A 19,411-nucleotide genomic window follows, 5' to 3' on the forward strand; every position below is an offset into this window, starting at 1 on the left:
GCAGAGGGGAAGGTGGGAGGCTGCTCAGCTCCTTGGGCAGCCCTAACTGGGGATGGGGGGGATGATGCGGGCAAAAGGGGGATGGAGGTGCTGGGGGATGATGGGGCTGATGGGGGAAAGGGAGGGACATAGGAGGTGCTGGGGGATGAGGAGAAAGGGGGTACGTGGGGAGATATGAGGGGAATGGGGGGTGGCAGGGCATGAAAGGGGTGTGATGGGGGTCATAGGAAGTGAGGAAGTGATGGGAGGGATGGAGGGGGAGACCGAGGGTGATGCGGAGGACGGGGGTGATGGGGAACGTGGGGGATGATGGGGGGTGAAGGGAGGGGATGGGCATGAAGGAGATGGTGGTGGACGGTGATGGAGCTGATGGGAGGTAGTGGGGGGGGATAGGGATGATGGGAGGTAATGGGGGATGAGGAGGATGATGTTCATGATGGGGATGATGGTGGTGATAGGGGTAATGGGAATGGTAGGGGTGATGGGGATGCCGGGGGTTGATGGGGGGTGATAAGGATTCTGGTGGTGGGGCGGGGGGGGGGGTTGATGGTAATGACGGGGGCTGATGGAGGGTGATGGGGATGACGGGGGTGACGGGGATGATGGAGGTGATGGGGGCCGAATGGGGAGACACGGGGGGCGATGGATGGGGGGGTGACGGGCCGGGGGGGTTCGGGGTCAGCCCGGCAGGGCGCAGCAGTGGGCGGAGCCGGACCGCGCCCCGCCCCTCTTTCCGCCCCCCGGTTCTGATTGGCCACCGCCCCCTCATTATGCTAATACAGCGCCCCTGGGCGGGGCCGTCCGGCTGACGTCACGGGCCCGCTGGCGGGCGCGGGCCGAGCCGAGCCGAGCCGAGAGGTGCCGAGCGGGGCGGTGCCGAGCGGTGCCGAGGCGAGCCGAGCGGTGCCGAGCGGTGCCGAGTGGTGCCGGGCGGTGCCGAGCGGTGCCGGTCGGGCGGGGCGGGGCGCGGAACGGGCCATGGCGGCGGCGGCGGCGGGCGAGGCGGCGGGGGCGGCGTTCAGCACCGCGAACAGCGGCCGGGTGAACGGGCTGAGCCGCCCGCCCGGCGCCATCGCCATGAAGGACCACGACGCCATCAAGCTGTTCGTGGGGCAGATTCCGCGCAACCTGGAGGAGAGCGACCTCAAGCCGCTCTTCGAGGAGTTCGGCCGCATCTACGAGCTCACCGTGCTCAAGGATCGCTTCACCGGCATGCACAAAGGTGCGGGGGCGGCGGGCCGGGGGACACCCCGGGTGGGACGCCCTGACACGGGACACCCCGGTGTGGGGCTGTCCTGAGGTGAGGGGGGACACCCTGGGGTGGGGGGGACCCTCGGTGCCCCCAGTGAGGAACCGTCTGGTGGGACAGACTGAGGCGGGGGGGGGGCCCTCAGTGAGGGGCTGCTCGGATGGGACACACTGGGGAGGGGGGGGGACCCTCAGTGAGGGGCTGCTCAGGTGGGACACCCCGAGGTGGAGTATGCTGCCATGGGGGACCCCTCAGGTGGGACATCACTGAGATGTGACACCTGAGTACGGGCCACCCGTGGGGACAAACTGAGGTGGGGGGAGCCTCTCAGGTGAGGGGTCCTGTCCCTCAGGTGGGATACCCCTGAGGTGAGGTACCCCTCAAGTGGGACAGCCTGAGATGGATCATCCTGACAAAGGGATGCCGCTCAGGTGGGACGCCCTGAGGTGGGATGCCCGGAGAGTGGGGACCCCTTAGTTGTGGTACCCCTGTGGTGGGATAAACAGAGATGGAGCACGCTGGCATACAGGGGGACCCCTGGGGTGAAGACATCCCTGAAGTGGGACACCCTGAGGCAAAGGCACCCAAGTGTGAGGCACCCCTGATATGGCACAGCCTGAGATACGATATCCCTGAAGTGAAGGCACCCCTGAAATGAGGTTCCCTATCAGATGGGACAGCCTGAGGTTTGGTACCTAAGTGTGGGCCACCACTGAGGTGGGATGCCCTGAGATGAGGGTACCCCTCATGTGGGACATCCTGAGATGGAACATCTCAAGACAAGGGTACCTCTGAGGTGGGACATTCCTGAGGTGCAGGCACCCATGAAGTGGGATAACCTGAGCACCCCAAGGTATAGATGGGATGCTTTGAGAGGGGGCACCATGATCTGGAAGTATGCCTGAGGTTGGAGACATTGGTACGAGACACCTCTGAGATGGGGGTACACGTGAGGTGATGTATCCCTGAAATGGAGGTACCCCCAAGGTGGGACACCCTGAGGTGGGGTACCCAAATATGGGGCACCCCTCAGTTGAGTTACACCTGAGGTGGAGATAGCCTTCATCTGGAGGATACCCAGAAGTATGGGGCACCCCAAGGGGGGGAAGCCCCTGGGGTGAACGTACCCCTAAGTTGGAGGTAATCTTGAGGTAGACCACCGTGAGGTGGGAACACCCCCAGTATGGAGCATTTGGATATATGGCCCCTTCTAAGATTGGGGTACCCCTGAGGAAGAGGGGAGCACCCAGCAGGGGTCAGGGTGCTGCTGTCTGGCTTGGGGGCACCCCTGGGATCAGAGTGTCACAGGGCAGGGAGCACTGCAATGGATCTGAGAACATCTGCTTGGTTTGGGGGCACCAGCATCAGGCATCAGCACACCCACACTGAGTTTTGTGCCGCCCTGGAGTTGGAGCACCCTGGGACACAGGCACCCACTGTGGATGGGGACACACCATGCCTGCAGTGTGTCCCAGGTGTGTGGCACTGTGACACAGCACAGGCACTTGGAGCAGCGACGCACCGAGGGGGTCACTGAGGCACCGCCGAGGTCTCCACGGAACCCCCACCCAAGAGCTGGGGCGTGCAGCACCAGGGCAGGGTAAAGGCACCCCAGGTGTCACCCAGACAGGAGCCACAAGCTGTCACCAAACCCCCATGCCACGGCCAGCACCTGCTTCACTGGGACTTTCCTGGGAAGCCAAAACTCGGTGTTTGAGGTTGCTGCCTTGTTGATGCCCTTCGGCTGTGGGGCAGCCGCCTGGACTGTGTCATTTTTGGCACTGTGGCCTCCAACGTTTCTCCAGGTGTCTCTGAAGCCGGTTGTGTGCCTGGATCAATGGGATTTGCACCCTTCCAGGCCCCCTCGGTGCTTTCTCCAGCGCGGGCTTCAATGTCTGCGGCCCAGCCGCGTGATTTAATTGCGGACGCTCCTCTAATTTGAACGACATCCTCCCTCCCGGCGAGCCTCCAGAGCAGAACCGCTCCTGCGCCAGCCCTCCGAACTTCTCCAGAATGCCCAGGCACCGTCTACATTGTCGCCTGCAAGAAAAACAAGGAAAAAAAAGAGAGAAAGAAGAGCGGAGAGCAGGAAGCCAACATGATTACAGATGGTAAACACTGGAAATGGCACCGGGACTGAGGCGAGCTGCTGTGCTGATCTCCCCTTCCCACCTGCAGCGGGAGAGTATTGATCCAGGGGGATCTCTCCTTGCTCACCGTGAGGGCAGACGTCCCCAGCACCCCCAAAGCGGGCGAGGGACCCCATCCCACAGCATCCCCCGCCCTGCCGCCATGCTCCCTCTTCTCCCAGGCACGCTGATTGTACTTATTAAGAGTTATTAATACTTAATCAGCTGGCGGATTTAATTGTGCCAATATTAAAAATGCATCAATGTCAATTTTATTCATTAAATATTTACTTTGTTGAAGGGAAACTGTTTTGCTGCTGTTTTAATATCACTTTCAGATGCTTTTGGATGTGACCCCAGCAAATTGGGGGGGAGCCCTCAGGGAGGGAGCGGTGCAGCAGTGGCACAGGCACCAGGAGTGCTTCAGGAGAGACGGAGGGAAGAGGACCGGACCCTGTCCCCAGGGCTCGCTCGTTGCTGCCAGCTCTGTGCGAGCAAGTGGCTCGGCAGCGTGAGTCAGCGTGGGAAAACCTCACCCCAGGCGTATTCCCGATTTCCAAAGCGCCATGATGTCGAAGGAGCCGGAGCGTTTTCGCCACATGAATCTCGTCCCAAGGAGGGTGCTTAAGGCTGGGAGAAGCATGGTGGCAAGACAGGGTACACGGCCTTGATGCCCGGAGATCTGCTTCCTGGAGGACTTGGGCTGTGGCTTTCCCCAGGGCTGGAGCCAGAGTGCCACTACCCGTGTGCTGCCTGCTCCTCTCTGGCCCCTTCCTTCATCCTGCTGCTCCATCTCCTACCCTGTTCTGGGGGTGAACTGTGACCCTGTGTGTGCCCATCTGGGTGCAGAGTGCCTGGGTATCACGATGCTGGATGCCACAGGGCCAGGGTGTCAGTGTGATGGGATGGTGGACACCATGGTGCTGAGCTGCTGGATGCCACAGTGCCAGGGTGCTGGATGCCATGGTGCCAGATCATCAGGGTGCTTATTGCTGGGTGCCATGGTGCTGAGGTGATGGATGCCACCGTGCCAGGGTGCCAGATCCCAAGTTATAGACTGCCTGGGTGCCAGAATGCTGAATGACAGGATGCCAGGATATCAGGGTGCTGGGATGCTGAATGCCATGTTGCTGAGGTGATGAATGCCACCATGTCAGGTTGCTAAGGTTCTGGATGCCACTATGCCAGAGTGCCAGAGTGCTGGGATGCCAGATGTCACAGCACCAGGGTTCTGGATGCCAGGGTATCAAGTGCCATGGTGCTGGGGTACTGGATGCCACAGTACCAGGGTGCTGGGGTGCTGGCTTTCACTGTGCTGGATGCCAGGATGCTGAGACACCACAGTGCCATATCAGCTGTGCCACCAGCTCCCTGTGTGCTCAGGGCGCTGTGGCAATACCAGGCCAGGCACTGATCCCATCTCCCTGTCTCTACAGGCTGTGCCTTCCTCACCTACTGCGCCCGTGACTCCGCACTGAAGGCACAGAGTGCCCTGCACGAGCAGAAGACACTGCCAGGGGTAAGTGACACCAGGGGCTTGGGGTGAGTTGGAGCAGGGGCTGGTGACACCTCCCTGAAGCACGGGAGTATTAAGTGACACTGAGGTGGTTGAGTTGAGCTGGAGCAGCACCTGGTGACACCTCCCCAAGGCATGGGAGCCTTAAGTGACGCTGGGGGATTGGGGTGAGCCAGGGCAGGGGCTGGTGACACCTCCCCGAGGCTCAGGAGCCACTTCCAGCGGCCGCAAACCGAGGCATCGATTTTCCAGCCGCCCGCATGCTGTTGCGCTTTCTGTGGGCTCCGACCTCCCGAGCTTAACAAAGTGAAAATAAATATTTAATTATTCGCCTAAATAAAAATCAATAGGCCCGCGGGTTGGCTGGGGAAGGAGCCGGGGCCCATGAATATCAATCCCTGCTCTGTGTGTGTGAGCTGACAGAGGGGGATGAGGTTTGCGGGGATGTGGCTTCCTGAGCCGTGCTCTCACCAGCGGGGCCGTGCTCTAGTAGGTTCAGGAGTTAACAGCTCACCTTGGCAGCCTAAAGGAGGCCAGGGCCAGGCCCTCCCTGGGGGTTCTCATCAGGCACACGTGTGTGTATGGCTGCTGCCATGGCCACTGGCTTGGGGGGTGGGGGTGTGTGTGTGTGAGCATGTGTGTGCACATGGACACGTGGGGCCCCCCACAGGGGCCCACGGCTGTGTCTGCCCCTCTGTGTGTGTGTGCACACGGCGGTGCCGGGGGCTGTGTGCTTGTGCTCACATCCCTGTGCCCATGCAGGTGCTCACACCTCTGTGTGCTCACCTATCAGTGTCTGAGCACACCCTGTGAAGGTGCTCACACCTGTGTGCTCACACCTGCACGTGCTCACCTGTCTGTGCCTGAGCACCCCTTCTGTGCTTGTGCACACTCATGTGTATGCACTTGTGTAAGCTTGGGTACACACCTATGAGTGCCTGTGAACACACCTCTGTGTCTGTGCACACATCTCTCTGCTTGTGTACACAAGCACTCTTTTCTGTGTGTTTACGTACAACTCCTCTACTTCTGCACAGCCCTCTATACTTGTGCATCCCTCCTGTACATGTGGTCACCCCCTGTACCTGCTGATACCCCTTGTACCGGTACTCACACACCTATACCTGTGTTCACATACCTTGTACCTGCTCAAACCACCTGTACCTGTGCTCAGCCCCTGTACCTGCTCACACACACATGTACCTGTGCTCACACCTGTCCCTGCTCATACCTGCCGTACCTGCACTCACCCCCCAGTCCCTGCTGACCCCCTGTACCTGCGCCCCCCCCGTGTTCCCACCCTCGCCCCCCAGCCCCATCCAGGCCCCGCCCCCGGCGTGTCGGGGGCCCGGGGGCGTGTCCAGATGGTGATGGGCGTGTCCCCAATGAGGCCCCGCCCCCGGTCCGGCTCGGCGGGGCTGCGGCCGCCCCGCCCTGTGCCCCGCCCCTCGCGCGCCGCTGCGCGAGCCCAGCCGAATCCAGCCGAGCCGAACCGAACCCTGCCGAGCCCAGCCGAACCCAGCCCAGCCGAGCCCGGCCTTGCCGAGTGGAGCCGAGCTAAGCCGAGCCCGGCCGAGCCGCCTCGGTTGGAGCCGAGCGCAGCCGAGCTCAGCCGAACCGCCTCGGTGGAGCCGGCGGTCCGGCCGGTCCGGCCATGCAGCTGCCGCAGGTGCCGGCGCCGGGGCCGCGGCCGCCCGTGCTGTGGGTGCCCGCCGGGTCCAAGATCCTCTGCATCGAGGTAGGGCCCCGCCTTTGTCTGCCGCCGCCTCCGCCCGGCCCGGCACGGCCCGGCCCGGCACCGCCCGGCAGCCTCCGCTCGCTCCGGGGTGGGGGGGCTGCACCGGGGGGGCTGTAGGAGGGATGTGGGTGATGGCGAAGGGGTGTATCTGCCCCCGGGGATGCTGTGTGGGAGCGAGGGTGATGGCGAGGGTGTGGAGCCTTGCTCCCGGGGATGGGCATGGAGGGGTATTGATGGTGAGCAGGGCGGATCTGCACACAGGGATGAGGATGGAGGGGTGTTGGTGAGGGGGTGCATCTGCTCCCGGGGATGGGCTGGGGATACAGCGGGGTTTGTGATCAGCCTGTAATTGCACACGGGGATGGTGGGTGTGAGTGGGGTTGTTGGTGATGGAGTGTATCTGAGCCCGGAGATGGGAATGAGGATGGAGCAGTGTTGGTGAGGGAGTGTATCTGCTCCCGGGCAGAGGATGGGGATGGAGCAGTGTTGGTGATTCGGATGTATTTGCACACAGGGACGGGGATGGAGGGGGTTGATGAGCAGGGTGAATGTGCACACAGGGTTGGGGTGTGTGAGTGGGCGTGTTGCAGGGTTTATCTGCACACAGGGATGAGGATGGAGAGGTGTTGGTGGGGAGGTGTATCCGCTCCCGGGGATGGGGTGGGCGGGTGTGGGTGTTGCAGGGTGTATCTGCACGCAGGGATGAGGACTGGGGGTGTTGGTGACAGGGTGTATCTGCTCCCAGGGATGGGTGTTGGGGATGGAGGAGTGTTGGTGAGGAGGGTGTATTTGCACAGAAGAATAGGGTTGGACGGGTGTTGGTGAGGAGATGTATCTGCACCCACAGATGGGGTGTGTGGGTGTGAAGGTTGCTGTGCAGGGTGTATCTGCACCCAGGGATGAGGTGAATGTGTTGGCAGGGTGGTTGTTGGTGATGAGGGTGTATTTCCACTCAGGGATGGGGGCTCTGTGTGTGTGTGTGTGTGTGTGTGGCCGAGAGGGTGTATCTGCACCCAGGGAAGGGGAAGGTGTCAGCAGAGGGGTGTTGGTGATGTATCTGGACCCAGAGAGGCTGTGTGTGGTGTGGGTGTCGGTGAGGAGGGTGTTCTGGCACCCAGGAATGCTGTGTGGGGGATGTGTTTGCAGGCAGGGATGGAGGATGATGGTGAGGAGGTGTATCTGCCCCCAGGGATGGGTTTGGTGTGTGTGTTGGCTGGAGGGTGTATTTTTCCACCGCAGGTTTGTGTGTGTGTGTGGTGCAGGTGTGCAAGGGGCAGTGCTCGGGAGTGCTGCACCCACAGGCAGTGGCAGGGGTACGGCTTTGACCCCCAGGTGTGTGCAGGTGGGAGTGCAAGCACGTGGGTGTCTCTGTGTGTGGGAAGAGGAACTTAGGAGGGTGTCTTTGCCCTCAAGTGATGGTGACAGGGTGTGGGTGCACAGGGGCTGGGGGAGTGACAGCAGTGGGGTGTGTGGGTACACCGGGTGTGACGGGGAGTGCAGGTGTGTGCAGGTGTGTGCACTGGGCTCAGATGTGCATGGTGGCCGTGGGGGCGGGATGTAGGTGCTGCTAGGGGTGCCCTGGGCCCACCCAAGATGTCCATGTGTCCGCATGCTGTGGGTCCTGCTGCTACAATGGGGAAACTGAGGCAAGGGGCATTGTATCCTCGGCCCTGGCTGTACGTCCCGGGGTGCGTGCCCCCGGCTGTGTGTGATCCATGGCAGCAGGGAGGGCTCTGTGGCTGTTGTGTGACATGCAGACTGGGGCTGTCCAGGTGCCCGTGGGGCTGTGTGAGGCAGTGCAGGGCCACACGTGGGTGCTCAGCAGGGCTGGACAGACGTGGGGTGTGTGCAGCACTGCGTGGGCACAGGTGTGTGGCTCCAGAGCTCCACGGCTCTGCCAGGGGGATTGGGGGTGGGTGTGTTCAGAGGTGTGTGTGTGTGTGCAGGGTGTGCCAAGGTGCTCATGCACATGCAAGGTTGTGCAGTGGTGTGGCTGTCCCCAGGCTGTCCCCAGGGTTACTCCCAAGGCTCAGTCAAGCTGTTCCCGTCATGCGTGACTGCCAGTACCTTGGTTCCTGTCTGCCTGGGGTGCCATGGACACCAGGCTTCCACAGGCACTCTCTGCTCCAGTGTCACCTGCCACCTTCATCTCCTTTGGGTGCATGGTGGCCTGTTGGATCCTCTGGCTGTTGGTTGTGAGGACAAGGAGGAGGAGTGTGATCCAAAGGAAGGAACAAAAGTCAGAAGTGACCCTGTCCCACTGGGCACATCCCTCAGCAGTGATTCTATGGGCTGGCTCTCCCTGGTACCCAAGCTCTTGGGAGGCTTGAATCTGGGTGGGGGACAGTGCCTGAGCAATCAGGAGGTGGTTTAGCAACCACTGGTGCCCCCCTGTGCTGTGAAACACCAGTGGTTTGGCCATGGGGTAGCAGGGGCTTTGTGGATTGTTGGTGGTGGTGGGTGCTGTAACACCCCAAACGGGGTGTCACTATATCCTTGGTGTGTGGGAGATGGGGATGGATGGATGGATGGATGGATGGATGGATGGATGGATGGATGGATGGATGGATGGATGGAGGGATGCTGTGGGGGTGGAAAGACGGCTGGTGGCAAAATGGGAGATGGATGCACAGATGTAAGAGCAGTACAGAGGTGGATTGGTGTTGAGGATATGGATGGGTATTAGAGGGATGGATGGGTTTCGGGGGCTGGATGGAAGGTCTTGGCAATATAGATAGATGCAATGGGAATGGATTGGTGTATGAGGATGGATGTTGCCGATATGGATGGGTGCAATGGGGATGGATGGGTATTTGGGAGTGGATGGATGGGTGTTGGCAATATAGATGGATGCTATGGGAACGAATGGGTGTTATGAGGATGGGTGTTGGGGATATGGATGGATGGATGCTATGGGAATGGGTGTTGGAGTATGGCTGGAAGACGGGTGTGTGGGTGTTTGTGTGGGTGTCCAGGATGGATGAATGGATGGATAGGTGTTGCAGGGTGGGCAGGTAGGTGTCAGGAGCAGGGGGAAGTGCCTGGGTGGCTGTTTAGTGTGGGAGGATGGATAGAGGGCTGTGTGGACACAGTGCAGGGATGCTGTGGGGACAACCAGGAGGTCTGGCTGCCTCAGGGATCACCGAGCACCCTGTGGTGGGCACGTGATGATACCAAGGGTGCCAAAAGCCCCTTCTGGGGCTGTCTAGAGGCCAGGACAATTTCTCCTCAGTGCAGTGTGGCAGCCCTGGGGTAGGTTAGCTGGTCCCCCAGGCCTGACATTTATAAACATCAGCCGCTCCCGGGGAATCAATACAGTTTAATAACCGGCGAGTGGAGACGGGAGACACATCAAAATGACACTCTGCGGCTCCGTAAATGTTATTCTAAATCATCCTCACTGGGTTTATTACATTAAGCATACAGCAGCGGGCTGTATGGGTAATTTATTCCATCAAAGGCCATCGTGCTGGTAAATGGGGCTGGCAGGTCAGTGGAGGGGGGCAGCCCCCCCTAAAATGGGGTTTCCTCCTCCCGGCCATGGCAGGGATGTGAGGGACAGCGGGGTTCTGGGTCTTGGTGCTGTCACAGCCTCCTGAGTTTGAGGTGAGCCAAATCCAGCCTTGGCACAAGGTGGATGTTTGGGAGACTGGTGACATGATAGGTGACACTGTGAGGTGTCCCTTGGTGCCACCCTATGCCACCCCAAGACTCCTGGGGACTCAGTCCCTTCCCTGGACCATCCCCAGCTCTGCGCTGACATTTCTCTCCACGTTTCCCTGGAGACGAGGCGGTTGCTGTGGAAACCTCCCTCCTCTTCTCTCTTACACATCCTCTTCCTCACCCTGATGTGGGGGGAATGGCTCTGCCCCCATCCAGCCCCAAAATTTAGGGACCCCTTCCAGGGGTGCAGCGGGGAGCACCTGGGCTGGGGGTGCACACGCGCGTGGGGGTGGCTGTCCCCGTGTGTGCTCAAGGCGTGTTCGTGTGCACACCCCCGCGCCGTCATGTGTGACATCTCTCCGTTGCCGTGGCGACCCCATCGAGCACATGGCTCGGGCTCCGCAGCATCGTGGGGGAAGCACGCTTGTTGCCATGGAAACGGCCATAATTGTAGCATTTTTCGGCTAAAAGAGGGGAAAAAGGAGGGGGAGAGAGGAGGAGAAATGGCTCCATGGGGCAGCAGGCCAGGGATGTGCCTGCCAGCCCAGCGTGTCCTGCTGCACACGGGTGTCACGCTCTTGGGTGCATACGGCGGTGACAAGGAGGAGGCCACATTTGGGTGAGGTTTGGGAAAAGGAGGGCAATGGTGCCAGAGGGGCCGGGGCCGGCGGGGTGCTGCTGCTGCCTCTGCAGTCCTTTGCAGTCGAGGAAAGCAGGCAGGCGGCCAAGCCTGGCACTGGCAGCCCCGCGGGCGCCTGCAGCACCGGGTGCCCATAGCCAGGGCTCGGAGCATTGCCCTTTGCACGTGGCATCCCTGGATCCCTGTGGCCACAAGATCTGTTCATGCAGGTCCCTCCCCTTTTCCCCAGCTCCCGATGCCAGTCATTGGCCAAATCCTTCTGTTGCCTATTAAAAGGGTTCAAGGGCCACCACACTGACCACCCGCTCTGGCTTGTGTTGCAGATGAACCGCCCCATCCAGGTGAAGCCGGCCGACAGCGAGGGCCGAGGAGGTAGGTCCATCCAATTCTCTTGATGCCTGGCACAGGCAAGGGGCACAGGGTCACCCAGAGGGTGGTGGGGCACATGGTGGCATTGCCAGGGCTGCGGTGGGAAAGTTAGTTTGCAGAGAAATCCAGAAAAGGAGCTGCCTTTGCTGGTGGCATCCAAATCTGGGTACAGAGCAAATGCCATCTGTCTCCCTGTCTGGTCAGCTGGAGAGAACATCCTGATGTCACTCTGGGAATGTCCCGACATCATACCCTGAGCATCCCAACATCCTGAGGGGCAGAGCACCAGCCAGCTGCTCTCCCTCACCACCTTCATTTACAAAACAATGCAATTCCCTCCCCCAGAGCTGCCTGTGGGGACCGCGGGGCAGGAGCTGGCTCCATGTGGCCCAAGCCCCTCTCCAGCTAGCAACCCCCCTAATTCTTTGTCAGCATTTGCCACTCATCAGGCTGTGGCTTGCCAGGCTGAGGTGATCATTTGGGCAAAAAAACAGGAATTGGATCAAAATCCCACATCTGTTGTGTTGCTGGGCAGGCAGGCTCTATCAGACATGCAGGATGCTCCTGTGGGGCTGCCTGCACTTGGCAGGATGGCTGGGGTAGATCCCCCCCCATCCAAACCCTGTTATTAAACACACCGGGAGCTGGTCCCAGCATGTCCCAGAGGGACCTGGCAAATAAATTACCCACTTACCGAGCGTAATTGGTGAAGGATTAAAAATCGATGGGTGAGCTGGGGCTCCCGTCTCCAGCCCCTCACCCAGGAGGCAATGCTGGTCTGCCCAGCCCACTCCCCTTGGGAAGTGGTTTATGTTTAACTAGACAACAGACGAGCCCTATTCCCTTAACTAATTTTCCTGGTACCTTAACGGACGAGGCATTCATCGTCTCCTGCCATTATTTATTTATTTCCCCGGCAACGCTCTTGACAGGGCACCTTATTTTCTTTGTCAAATGCCATTAGCGTGCGGCGGGAGCGCGCGGCCGCGCAAGACAGATGCTGGTAATAATCATGAAATTCTCATTATTTACTATCCCTTCTCTTGTGTTTGGGTTATTGATGTCCCCTGGAGGCTGCGGGCTGTTCTGTGAGTCGATCACATGAGGGTGATCGCTTCTGGTTTGTGGGTTCTCTTTGTTCCACTGCATCCCGCCCCAGAGCCAGCCCCCTCCCCCGTCCCTGGGAAAAGCCTCAGCTCCACTCCCTAAAGCAATGGCTCTTCCAGGATTTATCCCTCAGCAATTTCCCCACAAGGAGAGGTTTTCCCACCCTGAGTGTTCTATAGGATGGAAATGATAAGCCCGGCACCTTCTCCGTGGGATCGGTGTCGCTCCCTCTCTCTGGTGTCACTTTGCTCCTTCCCCTCCATGCACCATTTGTGATGAGAGGTTGGGATGGTGAGTGACTCTCCCACTCTCTGATGGGCTTGGTTTTGTTTTTAGAAGACAGGAAGCTCTTTGTGGGCATGCTGGGGAAGCAGCAGAGCGAGGATGATGTCCGCCGCCTCTTTGAGCCCTTTGGCCAGATTGAGGAATGCACCATCCTCCGAGGGCCTGATGGAGCCAGCAAAGGTGGGCTTTGGGGCACCGGATGGGCACCCTATGGACCTGCAATGGCCAAATCCAACCTGTCCCATGTTCCCTCTGTTCCCTTAGGTTGTGCCTTTGTGAAATATGGCAGCCACGCTGAAGCACAGGCTGCCATCAACAGCCTGCACGGCAGCCAAACCATGCCGGTAAGTGCCAGGCTCACACCCTGCCCCAGCTGACCCCACGCTGCCTGCTTAATCCAATCACCCACTAATTTGATCCTCAGTCTAATTGCATCAAAATCTTACGGACTGGCAATTTGTTGGCCACATCACCCCAGGTTCCTCCTTGCCAGGGTGCTGAGCCCCAGAGGTGGGAGCATGGGGCTAATTCTCTCCATGTCAAAGAAAGGGGCAGTTTAATTAACGCTGAAGGTCAGAATTGTAGACAAGGAAGGGGAAAGGAAGCAGAGGTCAGGGAGCTGCCACTGGGGAGAAAAACTGGCTATAATTAAACCTCACATCGATCATTGGTTACTGCTGCCAAGATGGGCGGTGTCCCCAGGATTGAGGATGCTGCGGATGCTGCGAGCCACGCCCACAACAGTGGGTACACAGTTTGGGGGCATTGCTGTGATCCTACCATCATCCTCACCTTCCCCCCACTTCAGGGCGCCTCGTCCAGCCTGGTGGTGAAGTTTGCAGACACGGATAAGGAGAGGACCCTGCGGCGGATGCATCAGATGGCGGGGCAGCTGGGCATCTTCAACCCCATGACTATCCAGTTTGGTGCCTACGGGGCCTACACGCAAGCGGTAGGATCTGGGGGCTTTGGGGGACCTCTGTGGGTGGGCTGGGGCTGGTTTGGCCTGTGCCGGGGGATGTGGATGCCTGGTAGGACTGGTGTATCCTGTTTAAGGGCAAATGCAGGGCTTCCTCCCCACAGCTGAGGGTGGTTGTAGGGTTCAGTGGTTCCATATTTAGCATCCCCAAGACCAAGACTCCTGTCCTCAGGTCTGGCAGCGGGTGGCATTTATCCCTCTGAATCCATCCTAAGCAGAGATGCTGATTTACCCTACCCTCTCTCTCCTCCTCTCTGCCTCTCGCTGTCTGTCCCCTTTCCCCCTTCTTTCCTGAAGATCATGCAGCAGCAGGCAGCCCTGATGGCAGCTGCACAGGGCACCTGCCTCAACCCCATGGCTGCCATCGCTGCCGCCCAGATGCAACAAATGGCCGCCTTCAATGTCAGCGGGCTAGTGGCTGCCCCCCTCACACCCTCTTCAGGTAGGACCCCCTCATTTACCACTGGGCATCCTCGGGGTCCCCTCTCGGGGTGCTGCCAGCACTGACACCGTGCTCCTGCAGGTACAAGCACCCCTCCAGGGATCAGCACGGCGCCGGTGCCCAGCATCGCCACCCCCATTGGGGTCAACGGCTTCAGCCCGCTGCCGCCCCAGACCAACGGGCAGCCTGCCTCGGAGACCATCTACACCAATGGCATCCACCCCTACCCAGGTACAGCCCTCCTGGGGCTAGGGGAGCGTGCTTGGCTCCTGCAGGGTGCTCAAGGGGTGCTCCCCATTCCAGGAACATGCTGGATGAACCAGCCGTGGGCTCCCGTGGCATCACTGCAGGGAGGAGGGAATTCAGGCAGGGAGCAGCTCTGCCCCTCCTTGGCAGCAGTTGGCCAGGAGCCCTTTCCCGTGGGAGCTGCGCATGCATCCCTGGCTTTCTCTGGCTTATTCTATCTTCCTTCTCCTTTCTCTTCTCTTCCCAGCTCAAAGCCCCACGGTGGCAGACCCCCTCCAGCAGGCCTACGCCGGCATGCAGCACTATGCAGGTCTCAAACTTCGCTTCCCATTCCTTCCCTCTCTCCCCTCTTTGCTCCTTGCACTTATTTTTGGGAGGTGAACGTCACCCTGGGGTTGAACACTGGACTGGCGCAGCGTATTTGGGCACGGATTCATGAGGGGAGCAGCAGGTGCTGTGCCCCAGCAGGAGCTCCAGGGTGGTGATGCCAATGAAAGCACCATCCCTTCATCCCCCACTGGCTCCTGTCATGGCCCCTCGTGTGAACCTTGGATGGTGCAAAGCAAATTTTAATACCCATGGGGCTGAGAGAAATCCATGGGAGAGCCCTGGCAGTGGTATTGAGAAGAGGGGACGAGATTTGGGAAGTGACAGAGAGGCAGCTCCACACCAAGACACCAAAAGTCTGGATATTCATCATGTGACCAAATCTGATGGCCAAGGACATGGGCTGTGGAGGGATGGGAGTCAGAGCCTCCTGTGGGAAATCTTGTCAAGCCCAGCAGCCATTTAATTAGGAGCATTGACAGCAACATCCAGATTTGCAACAGAAAATCAAGTTTTAGACCTCAAATCTTTGGGGTTTTTCAGCCAAAAGTACCATCTTTCCTCAGCCTTGAGGCCATTTTACTGCTATCACCAACGTGCCTCCTAGGAGAGCTGTTCCCACATCCCTGGTGTGTCGGGAGGGGTGGGCAGAGCCGGCAGCCGTGGGGCAGGAGAGGCTCCTCGACTGCAGGTGGCAGCAGAGGACGCGCCTGTCCCAGCCCGTTCCATCGCTGGGGCGGGTGCCGCAGCCTCAGCTTCGTGTTTCTCTCTTCCAGCAGCATATCCCACTGCCTACGCTCCCATCAGCCAAGCCTTTCCCCAGCAAGCGCCCCTCATCCCACAGCAGCAGAGAGAAGGTGAGGGGTGGGGGTCACCCCTCGTGGGGCCAGTGGCTCCCTGGTGTCCCCCCGGGGTGACCCCACCTCGCAGCTGACGTGTGCTGTCCTTTGTGTGTCACCCAGGTCCCGAGGGCTGTAACCTGTTTATTTATCACCTGCCCCAGGAGTTCGGGGACGCGGAGCTCACGCAGATGTTTTTGCCTTTTGGCAATGTCATCTCTGCCAAAGTCTTTGTGGACCGTGCCACCAACCAGAGTAAATGCTTTGGTAAGTCCCAGGATGTTGCTCTCCCTGGTGTCCCAGCTCAGGGCTCCATCTCTTCCCAGTCCCCAGCTCAAGGTTCCAGCTATCCTTAACATCGCAGCTTGGAGCTCTGGCTCTTCCTCAATACCCCAACTTGGGTGGGGCTCTCTTGAGCATCTCATTTTAAATATCTGACTCTCCTCACCATCCCAGCTCTCACCAGTGTCCAGCTCTAGAGTCCCATTCTCTCTGATCTCCAGCCTGGAGGTCCAGTTTTCCTAACATTCTGGCTCAAGGGGTCTGTCTCTCCCCAAATCCCAGCTCAAGGGCTTGGCTCTCCTCAGCCTTCCCAGATCGGGAGTCTGGCTCTTCCTGACAACCCAGCTCAGAGCATCTCCATCTCAGGGGTCCAATTCTCCTTCAAGTCCCTGCTTGTGAATCTGTCTCTAATATCTCATCTTGGGGAATCTCTCTTTCCCTGGTCTCCAGCTCAGGTGTCCATGTCTCCCTGCTGTCCCTTGCTTGAGGTCCAGCTCTCCCCAGTGTCCCCAGCTCAGGGGTCTGTATCTCCCTCTCACAGACCTCAGTGTCCCCACAGACCCTGTCAGCTTGGTGTCCCTATAGACTCTTTCACTGCCGTGTCTTTGGAGGCCTGATCACCTCAGGGTCTCTGCAGACCTGACCTCCAGATGTCCCCTGAGCCCACACATCCCATCCTGGTGTCCCCACAGACCCCATCACCCTGGTATCTCCACATACCTGCTGACCTTTGTGGCCCGCAGACCCCATCACCTCAGTGTCCCTGCAGGCACTATCACTTCAACAGACCCTGTCACCACAGTGACCCCACAAATCCCATCCTGTAGTGTCCCTGCAGATGACTCCAGTGTCCTGTGCACCCTCTTATGCTGCTGTCCTCACAGCCCTGTCACCTCAGTGTCCCTGCAGACCTCGGTGCCCCTGCAGGTGCCATCACCTGTCACCCAGTCCCATGCAGTCTGGGGCTGTGATGTTACCCCAGGTTCCCCTCTCCCAGCACTCCCAGACCAGGAGCTTCCCACAGGATTTCAGCGCCTGGGTTGAGGCGAGGCAGCTGCCTGTGATGAGTGTGGTGACAAGCCCCGTGTCCCCTCCCTGCCAGGTTTCGTCAGTTTTGACAATCCGACGAGTGCTCAGGCGGCCATTCAGGCCATGAATGGCTTCCAGATCGGCATGAAGAGGCTAAAAGTGCAGCTAAAGCGGCCAAAAGACGCCAACAGACCCTACTGACCCCAGCTCAGCCTGCGGAGAGGTGAGGGGGCCTGGCCCTGGGGGACACCCCAGTGTGTGCAGGGATCTCTGCCTGGCACACCCACCCCATGGATCTGGGTCCTTCCTTCCATCCTTCCCTCCCTCCATCCCCCAGCAGCAGGCTGACAACCTTCTCCTCCTGTTTCAGGTCGGACGTCCCGCAGTGTCTGACGACTTTCCCCTTCCCCAAGTGCAGTATCCAAACCCGTAACTCTCTTTCTTTGCAACACATCCCGGAGGAGGGAGATGAGGAGGAGGAGGAGGAGGTGAAGGAGAAAACGGCAAAGAAGAGAGTGTTTTGGTCGTAGCTTTTCCTTTTTGAATTTTTTCCCAAACTGGTCTTGTTTGTTGTTTAACGGGAATGAGAGGAAGACAAGGAAGGAGGGGAGCGATGCGGCGCCGGGGCTGCGATTTGCCGCCGGCCGCTCGCCGGGACTCACCGGATCCCTCGCTGGGAGCAAGGCTGATGGCTCCGGGCAGCCGGGCCACGATCTACCTTTGTTTTTTGGGGTTTTTTTTTAAAGCACTCATTTGCTGCTACCGATTTCCCAGGAGAAACGAGGAAAAGAGGCTCCAAATGGATTCTTAAACCAAAGCCGGTGGGACGGGACCAGCCTCGGGCGCTTCACCTGGAGGATGTTTGTTTGGAAAATAAAGAAAAACGGCAAGATTTTCCTTTTTCCCTGCATTGGGAAAAAAAAAAAAAAAAAGAAGGATCTAAGTATGTTGGACTTATAGAAGATATATATAAATAAGTATATATATATATATCCCATGGAGCAGGGTGGCGGGACACGCGCTTCCCCTGCTTGTCACTGGCACAGGGACATAGGATTACTTGTTTCAGAGTCATATCATTCCTTAGAGTTTAGGGACCAAAGGACTATTGCTTTTTTTAAATATATCTATAAATAAATTAATTTAAAAAAAAAAAAACAACAAAACAAAACACAAAAAAGCGTCGGGAAAGGAGGAGAAAATCCAACAAAAATTAAGAAGGTTGAGTAAAACTCTCGGGCATTCAGAGCCACGAGCGTTTCCTACAGGGCTCGGATTTGGGGGGTTCAAGGGCTCAGTTTCGGGGGCCAATTCGTGGCTGGGGACTGGGGGGATGCAGAGGGGATTTTTGGGGGGGGGCTGCAGTGGCTCCCCCAGCTCCATGGCCCAGGGGGAGTTGGAGCCCCTTGGTCGCCTCTGGCAGAGGGTGGAGTGATGTGGTTCTTTGCATTTCGGGTTGGTCTGGGGGGATTTTTGGGTTGGGGTTTTTTTTTCAGCCAAAAAAACTTAAAAAAAAAAAAAAAAGAAAAATGTGAGGTTTCGGCCCAAATGAAGTGAAGCGAAATAAACTTATTTTGTCAAAATCGTCACCTTTGTTGGTTCTTTGGAGCAATCGCTGCCGCGTCCACCACCCAAACACAACACCAGGGCCCCTTTACGGCCAGCCCGGCTCCAGCTGGGCCAGAGCATCCACCAGGATTTGGTGAAGCTGGGAGGGGACCACAGGCCTCTCTTTTTATTTGCTTTTTCACAAGAATTGCTATTTTTTGGAGGAGTTCACCCTGGCTGCAGAGGGAATCAGGACAGGACACAGCCCTGTGGTTTCACTGATCTTTCCAAGGAATGGGGGAGATTCAGGAGGATGTGGCCATGTCCCACGGAATGTCCCTTTGCACTTGTGGGTACAGCTGAGTGACTGCCATGAGCCTGGGAAAGTGACTTATGTTTTATTTGAGGAGAGGATAAAACCCCAAACCCCACAGATTTAAGCAAAACCCCTCAAGGGGTGGATGGCAGGGCCAGGAGGAAGGGAATGGCCACCAGCCCAGGTTTGGGTGGCCCTTGGGTACATGGAGCAGCTGGTGTGGGACAAGTGGGGATGGGCAGATGTTGGGATCAAGGTGGGACAGAGGACAGGGACATGACAGAAGTGACACCGGGTGCACCCATTGGTGTAATGAACCTGTCAGGACTCAGGTGGTGACTGTACCAAACCCAGGATAATTCTTACATGGATTCTTCAATTCCATCATAAATCCTGGCTGAAATCGTGGCCTGGCACTGCTGTGACTGACCCAGAGAGCCCCTGGACTGTGGGGACCAGCAGTGCCCAGCCCCCTCTGCCTGCCCTGGGCCCTGGCAGCCTCTGGGCTATCTCTGCTGGGTTTCCATCCAGGTTTGGGTGTAGCAGGCTGCAGCTGTGCTGGCACTGCCTCTATGTCCATGAAATTACTGGGATTGCCTTAGGCTGAAATAAAATGCTGTCCCTGGGAGATTCCTCCTCATTTGAGTCTCTGCTGCAGCACCGGTGCCTGGGGGAGGCCGCTCCACAGGGTCCCATGTCCCCATCCT

General features: G+C 58.5%; 1 protein-coding gene across 1 annotated transcript; it reads left to right on the forward strand.

The window, feature by feature from the left end:
• Positions 1-978: 978 nt before the first annotated feature.
• Positions 979-18,611, forward strand: CELF6 (CUGBP Elav-like family member 6; the record flags this gene model as incomplete). Its single annotated transcript, XM_083871169.1, has 13 exons — positions 979-1,222; positions 4,815-4,897; positions 11,259-11,307; positions 12,748-12,876; positions 12,961-13,040; positions 13,505-13,648; positions 13,973-14,117; positions 14,199-14,348; positions 14,611-14,673; positions 15,467-15,547; positions 15,653-15,796; positions 16,914-17,063; positions 17,211-18,611. 12 exons carry the CDS (start codon positions 979-981, stop codon positions 17,039-17,041), a joined length of 1,440 nt encoding a protein of 479 aa, XP_083727295.1. The 3' UTR covers positions 17,042-17,063; positions 17,211-18,611.
• Between the last annotated feature and the right edge of the window lie 800 nt (positions 18,612-19,411).

This window comes from Zosterops lateralis, assembly GCF_965231275.1.
Source record: "Zosterops lateralis genome assembly, chromosome: 13".
Classification (NCBI taxonomy): domain Eukaryota; kingdom Metazoa; phylum Chordata; class Aves; order Passeriformes; family Zosteropidae; genus Zosterops; species Zosterops lateralis.